Here is a 13,679-nt window from a genome sequence, read left to right as displayed (position 1 = left end):
AGGTATGTTCCACAATTGCTTTCCATCTTATTTTTTGAGACAGAGTCTTTTGCTGAAACTTATCAGTCTGGTTAGACTAGCTGGTCAACAACCCCCAGGAATCCTCCTGCCTCTCCTTTCTCACCTCTGGGATTATAAGTGTGTGCCACTGCATTTTGCTTTATACGCAGGTGCTTGGGGATGAACTCACGTCTTCATGCCTGTAAAGCAGGCACTTTCTCAGCTGAGGCATCTCCCTGCCCTCTTGTTTAACTTGTTAAGTGTTACTTTAGTTCATCTACGATACATTCAAATGACCTTGCTATCCCACACACTGACTTCAGGGCCCAGTGCCACATTTGTGCAGCAGCTTTCCCAGGTATAGAACTCTTGAAGAAGGGTGGGATAGGTTTCTGTCAACCTTGGCTAGCATGGAATCCCTTTGCACCATATCTTCTCTTTATTTGGCTCAGAACTTTACGCTATGGGCGAGTAACACACAGCTGCTGGAGACAACCTCCCAAAGCTGATGATCTGGACCACTCTGGGAAAGGCAGGCACAGCCTGGGTAGTGACTACTATTGGTGCATTGATCTCACAGGTCCAATCACACGATGCTGTTATAAGTAAGACTTTTAGATGTCCCTATGGTCGCCTGTGAATGTCATGACTGTGTACCCATGAAGAAGTGAGTGCTTGTTACTAGAAATCGAGGTCTAGTGTGGGCACCAAACACAAATTCCTAAAGTGAGAAGCCGAAATACAGGCCAAGGCTGGAGAAACCTAGACAGTGCAGAGGGGGCTCCAGTAGCAGCGTGGCACGTTGAAGTTGAAGAGATGGAGAAGATTACAACTGTCATTTTAAACTTGGTGCCTATGCAGACGTATATGCAAAATATTACAAGTGGAAGATATGTATACTAAATGATATAAGTAGATGATATAGTAAATATTATAAGCAGATCCATCATACAGATTCCTCAGAGGATCTCCTCTGGGACGCCTGTTGGGAAATGGACACCTTCATCATGTTCCTTTGCCGGTACACAGCCTTCTCACATAGCCTTAGACTTGTCCATTTCAGAGACATTTGCTGCTCTGATGAATGGGGCAAAGAAAGGCGGCCAAAAGCCCAGTCCTGGGATCAAGGCCTTGGTGCTCAGAGCTCATACTCCCCTGTGTTTCTCTTTTAGGTAGGTGAGCTCCAGATAAGCCAGCCCTGCCAGTGACCTCCGTGTTTGGTGGCTGGTGCTCTGAGCCACAGTGCGCATCAGAATTTGGATCTATGGACCTGCTTTGAACCATAGAGCCTGCCTATGGGGGAAGGTGAGTTGCCCCAAAGCCCCTTCTGTGTATTTGTTTATTCATCTGGCATGGTGGAAACAAAGTCTGGCTCACCGTTAAGGAACACACATGCTGGTAGTACTACTGTTCTTTGTTCTATCCTGCTCCATTCTACCAGACCCTGAGGGTCTGTGTATACTTTGGAGAGTTGGGACTCCTTTCCAGAGCTGTGAGCCAGTTATGCTACCCACACAGGCTGGAACCTGTCTCCTGGAGTTGGCCTGAGCAACCAAGAATCATAAGGCCAACACAGGTTTAGGGAATGGAGAACAGAAGCTGTGCTAGGCTAGCGATGGCCAGCATGGGTACTGATGGTCACCTTTGGTACTGATGGCCACCATGGGTACTGATGGTCACCATGGGTACTGATGGCCACCATGGGGTTTTAGTTCTATTTTCTGCTTTCTGATACTATGGTAGAAGGAATTGTTTATTTTGGATTGTTCATTGGCATTCATGATGCTTTCTTATGATACGGCTAGTGCTTTCTGGTTGGGCACATTGACACTAAAGAGATTTTAGTGCCAATCATTGCAAGTTTGGATGCTGTGAGTTCTGGAAAGCAAAGGACAGTGGGAGACATAAGGGCCCAAGGTTACTTTCTCTGTTCCTTCAGTGCCTCCTCCCCAGGCTCACTGCAGCCTGGACCTGCATGTTGAGTTGAAGCCTGATGAGAGCTCCCAGGAAAGGGTGAGAAAGGGCCCACACTGCAGTTAAAGGCTTCAGTGCACAGACAGTGAGGTTAAGGGTGCACCTAGGCCTTGTGCGCAGGTGCTAGAGGGGCCACAGAGCAACTGACAGGAGGGTTAGTTAGTACTTGGGGAATCACTCTGCTCGCCACCCCCTCTGTTCTTCAGTCCTGGCCTGCACCCCTACTCTCGGACCTTACCAGTCCCCCAGGGAACTTCATGGATTGTCCCTTGCTGGGCCAGGCAGAGCTGGGTGGCAGAGCTGTGAATTGTCGAGGTGGGAGAGGATTTGCAGAGAGTGAAATATATTGGGCAGGGCCCCAGGTATGGCTGTGCGTCAGAAGGAACAACACCATCTCATCCTGTGTCACATGACTTTTCTGAAGAGTTATTTCTATTCATCCCAGATAGAGAGGACAATGATGGACCAAAGGAATGATTCGATCTGCTTGCACCTTGGTGAACTAATGAGGTTATTGGAATCAGTGACAGCAGCAGAGATAAGAGGTTACTTATAGGAGCAAGGGGAAATTATGGGTAGACAGCTATATACCACTAAAGGCTTCTTATACCTCCGAACCTACCCCAGCAATTACTGGGTAGAATACTGCTGGGGGGGGGGGAACCTGGTGAACTTTCCACTTCTTCTGGGGTGGGGGTTAAAGGGACTGATTTGCGGATCTTGTAAAGGTTCCATAGAGGTAATTAAACTCTAATTTCAAGATGTTAAGGGCCATGCTGTGCCTGGATGTCAAAGTCCTACCACACGCCCTCTGCGGGGCCAATGTCCTGTGCTGACTAGACTTCCCACTGCTGTGTGCTCTAGGATGAGGTGGAGAGCTCCCTCTCCCACCTCTACCCAAAGGAGACTAATCCTCAAAGGTTCAGTCGCCAGAGAGGGTCTGGAACAGTCTGTCTCAGATCTAGAACAGTTGGTGTGACCAACAAACTCCTGAAGTCCCCATTCCTACAGCCATGTCCCTGCACTGCCCAGAGCACACCTCTAGGACTTGCTGTGCCCTATGTGATGGTCCATGGTCCTTCCCAGGCACACATTCCCTGAATGAGAGGCCATGCAGGCTCATGGAGCAGCAAGTTCAAGTGCTGAGATCGCAGGCATGCATACCTGACTAATTTATGTATTTTTGACTCAGAAATTATATGCTGTAAATATACATGGTGGGGAGATCACAAGAGAAAGGGGGCATTCTCAGGACTAGATAAGTGACACCCCCATAAACCTATACAGTTCTAGAGGCTGGAAGCTCAAGATCAACAGGGCCAGAAAGTCTACTGGTGTCTGGTGGGGATGCAGATGCTTCCGTGTGGAACCTCCTGAAACACTGCCTCCTTTGGAGACGCAGATATGTGTTTTCATGTGACAGGAGGACCACCGACAAAGAGGGCCAGACTAGTCTCCCTGAGCCTCTTGAGACACTAGTTAGAAGGTGGAGGTCACAGCTTTGTCACCTTTCACAGGCCCCAGTACTGTCATGGTGGAGATTGATCTAGCTATCTTGGTTTTTTGTTTGTTTGTTTGTTTAAGTAGGTTCTCACTATATAGTCCTAGCTGGCCTAGAACATGTTGTAGACCAGGCTATCCTTGAACTCACAGAGATTTAACTGTCTCTACCTCTTGAGTGCTGGAGGTGTACACTGCCACACCTAGTATATTTTCAACATGCAGATTTGAGGGGAAACATATGCCTCAAACCTTAGCAATTTTATTACAACATTGCTCAATATACCAATTTAAAATATCTGGCACACAACTATTGTGGACTCCTTATGGTCCTACACACTAAAACATAAAACAGGGTACCTGAAATCCCATTTACAAAGTAAGATATCAGGAATTTGGTACTATTGCCTAAACCTAAATGCATTAACAGAGGAACGTATTTACCGTATAATACTAAATGCAAGAAAAAGGACAAATGTGGGCAGTTTGGTCCTGTTTTGTTTAAAAGATACAGTGATGGAACCTAGGCAATACACCTCCCAACATTGCAGATCCCAGGCTGGTGGTCTTTCTGGGGAGCACTTAATACGTTATTTCTCGATACTGGATATCCATTGCTTTTATTATTTGCTTGGTGAGGCTTTGGGACCCTCTTTCTTTTCTGTGCTGTGGTGAGTGAGCATTGCAGAGTTAGCAGCAATGTCTATGCTCATAGTAACTGACTCCTTCCATGGTACAGTCTGCCTTCTGGTACAGCCCATAGCTCCTCCTAGCCTTTTCCTTCTCATATATGCTTGCTTCTGTCTCGGTCATTACCTCCCCTGATCTTGTATACGTAGCTGGATAAAGTCAGTGTATCAGTATCAAGCAGCATGGGATAGCTGTTCTCTCCTGCTGGTAGCAGAAATGCTCAGCCTGATGGTGGCCAATGTGCATGCTATCCCTCCATTTAGGTCTCAAGTACTTGAACCTTGTGCACATCACAGCCCACACCTGGACCACCTTAAATGATGCAGCATGCTCATCCCCTTCTGTGTGTGTGCATAGGCTTGCTTCTCAGGGTTGACTACAATTAATTAAAAATGTCGAAGGCAAGCATTTCCAGTTTGTCATTTGGGGTATCTAACCTTTGTGAGGACTTTCCTGTTTACCTGGTTCCTCGAGAACTTGCAAGTGTGTCTCCAGTCAATCCAAGACAGCCCATAGTCAATGGCTAGAGAGCTGCCTCTGCCCAAGCTATACATGGACGGTCAGCACAATGACAGTGTCTGATACGAAAAGCTGTATCTGGATTAATGCTGTCCAGCCCCCCTCCCCATTTCAGGCTAAGCTGCTATGTCCTGCAGGCACACTGGCTTGTTCAGTCCTGTTGGGGGCAGGAGCCATTGAAATGACAGCCATGAGTGCTGGGTGCCCCTCCAAAGGGCACAAGGGGAGCTGGGCGAAAAGTAGGTCACATGTGCCTGGGCGATGTCACGCGGTTCCCACCCCAGGCCAATGGGATGGGTGGCCTCTTTCGGTTGAGAACAAAACATCACTCTAATTTTTCTCTTAGCATTTCATCTTCTTTAAACGGGGAGAGTAACCATCTGTCTGGCTCCCACACCCAACTCGATCCTCTTGACCCCACGGGGCTGCTTTGTTCGGAGGTAAGGGGATTCTGTGGGCCTGGGTGAGTGGTCAGCTGAGCAGGACAGGTGGCCGAGACTGACAGAATCCTAGCTCAGATCTCCAGGTGGTGTGGCAGAGCCTGCCAAGGTCATATATGTGATGTGTTGGGAGAAGGTGCCGAAGGAACTGCCATGATGGTGCACAGACCTCTGCTGGGCAGTGGGAAGAGCGGAGCTGGGTTGTATGTACTAGCGGCTTTAGATATTTCGATAGTGCGTCTTCTGCTTTCATGCAGTTCTTTGCGGGAGGACCAATGGCATTTTAATGTTCTTTACTATTGAGGTGGCGTTATTTGCTAAAAAGAAAGCATACAATTTTACGGATGTTTTGTCGGCTAGAAATACCAGCTATGGAAAGGAATATGCTCTCTACCCTTGACCATATGAACCATCCTTAGGAATGAGGGTCCAGTGCTGTCTGGATCAACTAGTTCCTTCAGTCCTGTTAGAGACTTAAACCTCTGAAGTTACTTGGAAAGTTATTTGTTTCCACGGTTAAGAGTACTATGAAGCTCAAACTCAGAACCCAAATAGCAAAAGATCTGTGCACACTTATCATTAATAAATGGAAAAGTATACTTTGGAGTTTAATTTTTGCATTGAACAATTTACTAGTTCTCTTATTGCCAGGCAGGACATTGAACATGGTCACTACCACCACATGGTAAAGTGTTTGTGAATGTATAGTAGTTTTTAAATATTTATAGAAACAAATATACATTTTATAGCATATAAATAACAAAATTTCACATTTTTCCTGTCCTGTAAATGAGCTCAAGTGTGCAGTGCCTCAGGATGTTCCAATGTCGCGCTTGGCAAACAAGTTGCATGTTTAACAAGCATATATGTGTTTGCAGGCTCTATCTATATCTCCCATATTCAGACATGGGGAAATGCTTCCAGAAATAGTGGACCAGAACAAGAATTATAGCAATTTAACCTGAGGTGTTCCACCAGAATTTTTTTCCTTTCAGATGAAATTTGTGTTTATTCTAGTTCTCTGGGGAACATGGGTGTGTGACCAACATTGTAAGGATGAGCACCAGAACTTGGGGTTATGCCCTGTCGTCCATCTCTGTTGTGTGGCACAGTAGCTATTCCTTTGGTGACAAAGCAGGGCTCACAAGGACTCCTTGTACAATCAACCTACAGCCTTAGAGTGAATCTTATATGTTTTCTAAAGAGTATTTCTTTAACTGGCTACAATCTTGAGGGAGCGGGGAGTTTCATTTGTTTGGGTTTTTGTTTGTTTGCTAAGACAGAGTAGAAATGTGCAACATTTTCCTTATGTGTAGCTATTGATCTGATGCCTGGAGAAAGCCCCATCCACTGATGCAGTTTTAGCATTACCTCGTTCTTTGTGTCTCCTGTAACGTGGGTCCTGGAAACCAGACTTAATGTGAGGACTCACCCGTAGCATGTGAAGACAGAGGTGTACAGCTGTGACAAGCACACATGCTCATGTGACATTTGAAATCATAATTTTCCCATTATTTCTTAGGTGAGGGGTGAGGGCTGCTGCCTCTGGAAATGAACCCATTCCTGGAATGTGGGTATGCTTTATGTCCCCCATACCCATTAGGAAAGATTACAGCACCAAATATAGTTATGCAGACGCAATAGAGCCATGTCCTGGGGTGATGTACAGAGGAGAATCCTAACCCAGACTGGAGTGCCTGACTCTGTGCCTGTCCTCATGCACACTGTACTTGTTGTCCACATTGCCCTCATCATATTCATTGTGCTGAGCCGTGGACTGTGTGGGACTTGAAGGGCCACCTATGAAGTTTGGTCTGGTAGTATCTTAAAACAAGCCACCATCCCAGTATTCTGTGTCTGAGATGTATGTGATGTTCCAGGAGACAGCTGGGCCCTGCTCAGAGGCCAGAAGCCCCAATAAAGCATTCTCTCACTGAGAAGAGGGGCCTGGGGAAGATTTGCAGTGAGGAGAACCCCACAGCTAGAGACATCCTGATTCTGATGGAGTAGGCTTCAGAGGACCATTGTCTCAATACTGGGAGCTGGGATCAGGAGATCCCAAAAGTGCATGAGGCCCTCCTGTTGCAGAACTGTTGGGTACAGCGGTGCCTACCAGGTGTTCCAGTTTAACCACAGAGCATCTGGCCTCTGTGTTTTGGCTGCTGTGCTTATGAAACAGAACAGGTTTGTCCAGGTGTGATCTCTGCACCTCCACCATCCCCTTAGGACCCTGTAGAGATGCAGAGTCTGTTCTGCCTGCCTCAGATCAGTGAAGTCAGAACCTCTGGGCTGGGTCATGTAGGACAGGCCTCCCTGGTGGTATATGTCATGTCCACTCAGAGTGAGAACCCCTGGTGTGGCTGTGACATGAAAATTTAAAGGCGAGACTTCTGATGCAACTGGAGTTGGATGTAGAGGATACGGACTTGAGTACCAGGTCTGAGAGAGCAGAGGATGCTGCTGCCTATGAATGATTCCTGGTTGGATGCAAGCAGACCACCTAGTGGGGCATTTGAGGTCGAGTCACATTGTGTCGAACCAGAGCTTTCTGTAGGAAAGGACACAGGCTGCCCCCCTCCCAGCACCTATTGGAGCTGAGGCTTGTCTCCGGAGATGAGGAACACACTTGCTAGAACTCAAGGTTAGGAATAGCATAAGCCCAAGGCGTGCTGGAGCAAGGAAGATATGTGCAGAAGCTGTGGCTCCTGCTGACTCAGAACTGCCACTGGGAAAGGTAGGCAAAGGGCACTCAGTGGAGTGGTCTGGAGAGGCGAGGAGGCTGCAGTAGCTGCATTTGAGCTCTAGTCAGATAGCCTTGGTGAAGAAAGAGCCTGTCTGTGGCTGGGAAACAGGACGTGGCAAAGCTAAGGGCTGAATGGGACAGCCTAGATGCAGACTCTGTCTTCCTGCTTCATGGTAATGAATGCCACCTGCCTCCTCTTCCTTTACACAGGCACACACATTCTAACTGCTGGTGTGGGGCACAGTCATTAAAAACAATGTGAGGAGAGGACAAAGCAACCTGTATATGACTATGCTTGCCTGGTGGTGGTGACACACACCTTTAATCCCAGCACTTGGGAGGCAGAGGCAGGCAGTTCTCTGAGTTCAAGACCAGACTGGTCTACAGAGTGAATTCCAAGACAGCTGGGGCTACATAGAGAAACTGTGTTGGGGGGAGGGGGGGATGACTCAGTTAGAAAGGTACTCATGGGACCTAAGTTCAATCCCCAGAACCCATGTGAAAAGCCAGGCCTAGTGGCATAAACACTCCAGCACTGGAGGAACAGATAGGCAGATCTCTGGGAATTCGTTGGCCAGTGAAAGACACCCAAGTGGGTTGCACCTTAAGAATAACATCTGAGATTGTCCTCTGGTTTCCACATGGGTGCATGGGTACAAGTGTGCATTAATGCATATGATGTCTGCACACTCATGCTATCAGGAGAATAATCAAAACATCACAAAGGATTAGGGGGCAGGAGAGAATGTCTGGTTTTGTTTTGCTATGAATAAGCTAGTCGTCAATATTGGGTCAAAATGCTATTGGGTCAATTAGTCTTTTTTTTAAAAAGTACTAAATTTAAAACTTCACACAACTTTTGGTATAGAATAATGAGCTACAGGCATAGAAATTACATGCTGACCTTTTTATATGTCTTTTTTTGGAGAAAGCGTTGCAGTCCATGCACCCTGCCCCCCCAGAAGGCCTGAGTGCACAGTGGACAGGCAGGAACACTGTCGGCTCATCATTCGGGCAGCACCTTTCCAATAATGCAGTGTTGCAACAAAGCACAGAATCCTAAGCAGCGGGACAGATGAGTGTGCACAGTAGGAAGAAACTGACAGGCAACCTTGTGCAGGTCAGCAGGAGTTGGGATGGCAGGCTTGGTCGGGTGTGAACTGGCACTGCTTTGTGGAACATGGCTGGTCATGTCTGCCAACATATTAGTGCAGATACTCTTTAACCATACCGCTTTTGATGGAAGTCAGGTCTCTTCCCTGGTCAAACCCTATTGCACAGAGATCCATGTCTGGAGTGGTTTATTAAAAATAATCAAAATTAGCCGGGCGGTGGTGGCGCAAGCCTTTAATCCCAGCACTCGGGAGGCAGAGGCAGGCGGATCTCTGTGAGTTCGAGGCCAGCCTGGTCTAGAAGAGCTAGTTCCAGGACAGGAACCAAAAAGCTACAGAGAAACCCTGTCTCAAAAAATCAAAAAAAAAAAAAAATCAAAATTATTATTAAGTAATAATTCGCATAGTCAGGGCATGTGAATCTTGGCTGAAGTAAGTCTTAACACGGCCCCATAGAGACTTAACCTCTAGACAACAGTGACTTCTTTCCTTGGCTCAGACAAGGTACTGCTGAAGCCATCAACGGAGACACGGCAAGCACTTGTAGTGGTGTTCACATCATGTAGCTCTGGTTTGCAGTATGATCTGTGATACTGACCAAGACCCATACCTGCCACCCAACAGCATAGGTGAATCTCGGTGTCAAAGAAGCCAGGCATAGAGGAGACAGAGGGAGCCCTGCAGTACAGGGCCCTTAGTGGCTCCTGGCAATGCCTTACTTTGGATGGGAGTGTTGTAGGTTACGAATTAGTATTGCATGGTAAGTGCTGAGTGACATTTGAGCTATCCCTTTCACATTTGTGCCATTATTGTGCCTGTGCTTAAAGTGTAAGTCCCACACATATGTAGTATGTGGTACTTGTGCAAGGCAGGGCTAGGCAAAGCCCAGCAACTCAGATGTGGTGTATGGCTAGCTGAGGTCCCCTCCAGGGTAATTCACTGGCATTACTGTTGTTCTTAGAGAAGACTCAGCCCCTGCACTGGCAATTTGAAAAGCGTGTTTGGGTTGACTGAGCTGGGGTATAATATCAGCACAGTGATGGATCCACAGCTGTATAGTTAAAACACTCAAGGGTTCCAATAGCCCTACTCTGATAGGGCATTCTCTTCCTGACCAGTCCCTGGGCTGTGTCCAGTGAACAACTAGTCTCCAAAGACCTTGGGCCCACAGCACCAGGAGAAAAGGAGGAAGAACCTGTGGCTGAACCACAACCGAACATCACAACTTCCTGCCTCATTGCTTCTGGTAGGGACCACATGGGGTCTCCTATAGATCTTGCTCGGTAATATTCCTGTTCAGCAGCCTCCATAACCTACCGAGCTCTTTGTGGCGGAATTCAGTAGTTTTAACTCTAAGGTATCATGCTTGGGCTTTTAAATTATTTTGCCTGGGCAGTATTTAAGTTGATAAATCTGCATTTGGGTTTTGGCAAGTAAATACAGCATTTAGTTTTTCATCTACACATCTGTTTCTTTGTCTATCACACACTGAAATAGAAATGAGCCAAATGCATCCAAAATAAATTAAACAGGCAGCAGCGAGACTTTGGGGATTAAACCATGAGCGGATTGAAGGCAGAGTACTTCTCTGGGGCACTGCTGTCCTGGGGATTAAGTCTAATCCTGAGCTGCGGAGGAGGCAGGGCAGCTCAGTGCCATCACGTGGAATAGAGACTGCATCCTTGAAATGCCTTTGTGTGGTCCCCTACTGAGTCAGCCCAGTCCAGACATTGCCAGACCCTCAGGTGCCCTGGGATCATCTGGTACACAATGTGTGGTGTGAGGGAGATGCTGTCACCCTAGACACATGCATAGGACATCTCCAGGATGCTGATGTGTGTTCACATGTATTCAGGTCCTTGGCAACTATGAGATTTGGGTGCAAGGACTTTGTGAGTGGCAGGGCGAGGGCAGGGGTCTTAGGGAGTTTCTGGGCTGCAGCCTCTGGCTCTGGTCACTGAGCCATTAGTCTGTGAATCTCTGGGGCCCTCGTGGGCCTGGATCTCATGCTGCTTTTCCCTGGGTTTGGTGAAGCTGTCTCCTGCACAGTGCTGCTGAGCCCAGTTGTCGGCTTGTGAGGCTTATTGCCTTAATTTGATCCTTCATAGCTTGTAGTCACACTGGAAACTTTGTATTTTTCTTTTTAGTTTTTTTACCTGTTATTTTTTAAACCTGTTATTTTGTTTCAGATTTATCTAAATTTACTTTTATTTGTATTTTTTCAGTGTGTTTATCTTGCATTTTTTCTTTATGTCACATTGTCTTTACTTTTCAAATCATTTCCTTTCTGTGTACCACGTATTTTCATTCTCTTTAAATGTTTCGCTCATATATGTCATTTCTATTGGTGATCTTATTTAAATGTTTCGCTCATATGTGTCATTTCTATTGGTGATCTTATTTAAATGTTCCGCTCATATGTGTCATTTCTATTGGTGATCTTATTTAAATGTTCCGCTCATATGTGTCATTTCTATTGGTGATCTTATTTTCACTTCAGTCTTTCATCTGTTTTCCTTTTTTAAAAAATCATTTGGAAAGATTCTTAATGATTTTAGTTATGTTTTCTGATTTTTTTATTTTATCTGAATAATATGCTTTTTGCAGGGCAACAGTGAAATTATTGCCCAGACCTTGCAACACAAAGAAATGACTAATTTAGCTTTTTTTTTCTCTCAGGGTTAATCATGATCAATGATTTTGTCTGTGTTGATGAATGAATGTTCTGAAATCATTAATGTGTGCATCCATGGGGACACCCTCCCAGGACAGCTGGGAGCTATGTTCCTCTCTCGCTCCACATTGACCTCCATGGAGATCTTCATGATCTCAGCAGCCACTGTCCTTGTTGCCTGCAGCCTCACGAGGACAAGCCTGCTAGAAGCCCTGACCTGCAGTGCGAATTCCCTTCCCACACGGGGTTGATGGGCCTGTGCCCGGCCACTGTCAGCTGTGTCACCACACTGTGGAAGCTACCTCTGCCCTTGCCCTCATCTGTGTATCAGACAGGCAGTGGTCTGTCTGCAGTTTTTTTCTTCCCACTGAGGAGGCTGAGCTAACCATGAGCCTTCTTAGGACAGAAAATCTGCCCCCTCAGTAAGCACCTGTTGGCACCTACGGTACTCTTTGCATTCTCTGAATAGACTTTCTGGGGCGGGGGTGTCAGGGAAGGCTGCCAGTGCACAGTCCTGGCGTGGGCAGGGCATCCTATCTCTGGACAGTCCTGTGAAGCTGCCCTGTCCTTTCATGCCCCCTGTATAAAAAGCCCAACCGAGGAAGACACTCCTCTTAGTAGAGCCAGCAGCAGGCTACCACTGGGCAGAATGCCTGTTCTCCAGTTCCTGCTGGACCACTTGGGCACAGAGTGTGCCAGGGACTTGAGCTGTATGAGACAAAGTCTCAATGAGGCTCCAGCTGACTGACTTGTAGTAGCCAGTTCTTAGTTATAGCAGGTTAGGCTTCAGTGCTCACGTCTAGGATTTAGCCAAAAGACACATCCTTGCCTGTGTTCTTCTGCATCTGTTATCTTCTGGAAGGACAGCCATGCTTCCTGCCACAGGGACACCGTTGCTTTGGAAATGTGGAGGAGCCAGAGGCCATCCTGGAACAGAACCCTTGTGACACTCTGGGTGCAGGGCCTGAAATTGCTGCTCTGTGGCACCATATTATTAAGGGAGCAAGCACACGCAATAGGCAGCAGTGAGATTGTCTGGCAGTTTCATGTCGCCTCTGACATGCTTCTTGTACCACTTGGCATGTGTCTCGAAGGAGTAAGTTAGGGGCAGTGACGTGGGATGGGGTCTCTCACCAGGAACAAGTTCTGTGGCCCAGTTCAGAGATCCTGCAAGCTACCCTGGACACTTCCCATAGCTCCTTCTTCCACAGCTGCCTAGGGATTTTTTCCCCCATAAAAATATCATTTCCTGCTTAGCTTTCTTGCTTTTCACACGGGTGGCATCTTCTCCTTCATTAGATATGTTTAAAATCTTTCTTGGTTCCTACACTTTTCGTCTGCATTAAGATATTACCTATGGTTCTTTGTTTTAGTAATATCCGGAATTTGGAGTTCTTCAGCCTTGTCACCCACCACCAGTAAAAGTAATAACAAGGACACAGATGTGACACCAAGCATGTGTGTAGGACATTTGTGCGCTAGGGAATTATCTTCTCCTGACTTAAGTGCTTCCTGCTATTCCCTTTGGTTTGATATGATCAGTGAGACTGTAAATTATATTCGGTGCTTTTCCATCATCTGTGCAGGGCTACACATTTGTCCAGATGAGTATCCTGTCCAGTACCCACATCCTGTCTGGTGTCTGTGTTACTTTCCTACCCACCCCGGCTGCATTCCTTGCTTGGGTGTGCTGAGGACTCTGCCTGGCACATGGCGAACAGCTGTCAGTGTTAGCCATTGCTTACTAAAGTGTGTGTGGGTACTGACTTTCTTTCTTTGTTGGTTACGTGGGCAGAACACCTGGTCTTGTATTGCCTATCCACCCCACACTCTGCAAGGCACTGTGCAACATCAGTCTACTTATGAATTGCTGACCCTACATATTACCATTTAGTTTGGACTATTAGTTAGCATTTCTGTCTAGACAGAATTCTGGATTGGATCTTAGTTGATACACGTGGTCCATTTCATTGTTTCTCCTACATCTTTCCCAAGCGAACACACGCACATACAGGAATGCAGATAAG

General features: G+C 46.7%; 1 protein-coding gene across 13 annotated transcripts in view; it reads left to right on the top strand.

The window, feature by feature from the left end:
• Pcbp3 (poly(rC) binding protein 3) overlaps positions 1-13,679 on the top strand; it is a 191,498-nt gene that overhangs the window by 130,520 nt on the left and 47,299 nt on the right. For all 13 annotated transcript variants that reach the window (XM_057751296.1, XM_057751308.1, XM_057751306.1 and 10 more), the window contains one exon: positions 1,173-1,305. In XM_057751296.1, coding sequence (XP_057607279.1) covers positions 1,296-1,305 — 10 coding nt within the window. In that variant the 5' untranslated portion in view covers positions 1,173-1,295. The remainder of the gene's footprint in view (positions 1-1,172; positions 1,306-13,679) is intronic.

The sequence above is a fragment of the Chionomys nivalis genome, chromosome 19 (genome assembly GCF_950005125.1).
Source record: "Chionomys nivalis chromosome 19, mChiNiv1.1, whole genome shotgun sequence".
NCBI lineage: Eukaryota > Metazoa > Chordata > Mammalia > Rodentia > Cricetidae > Chionomys > Chionomys nivalis.
This window is presented reverse-complemented; position numbering and strand designations above follow the sequence as displayed.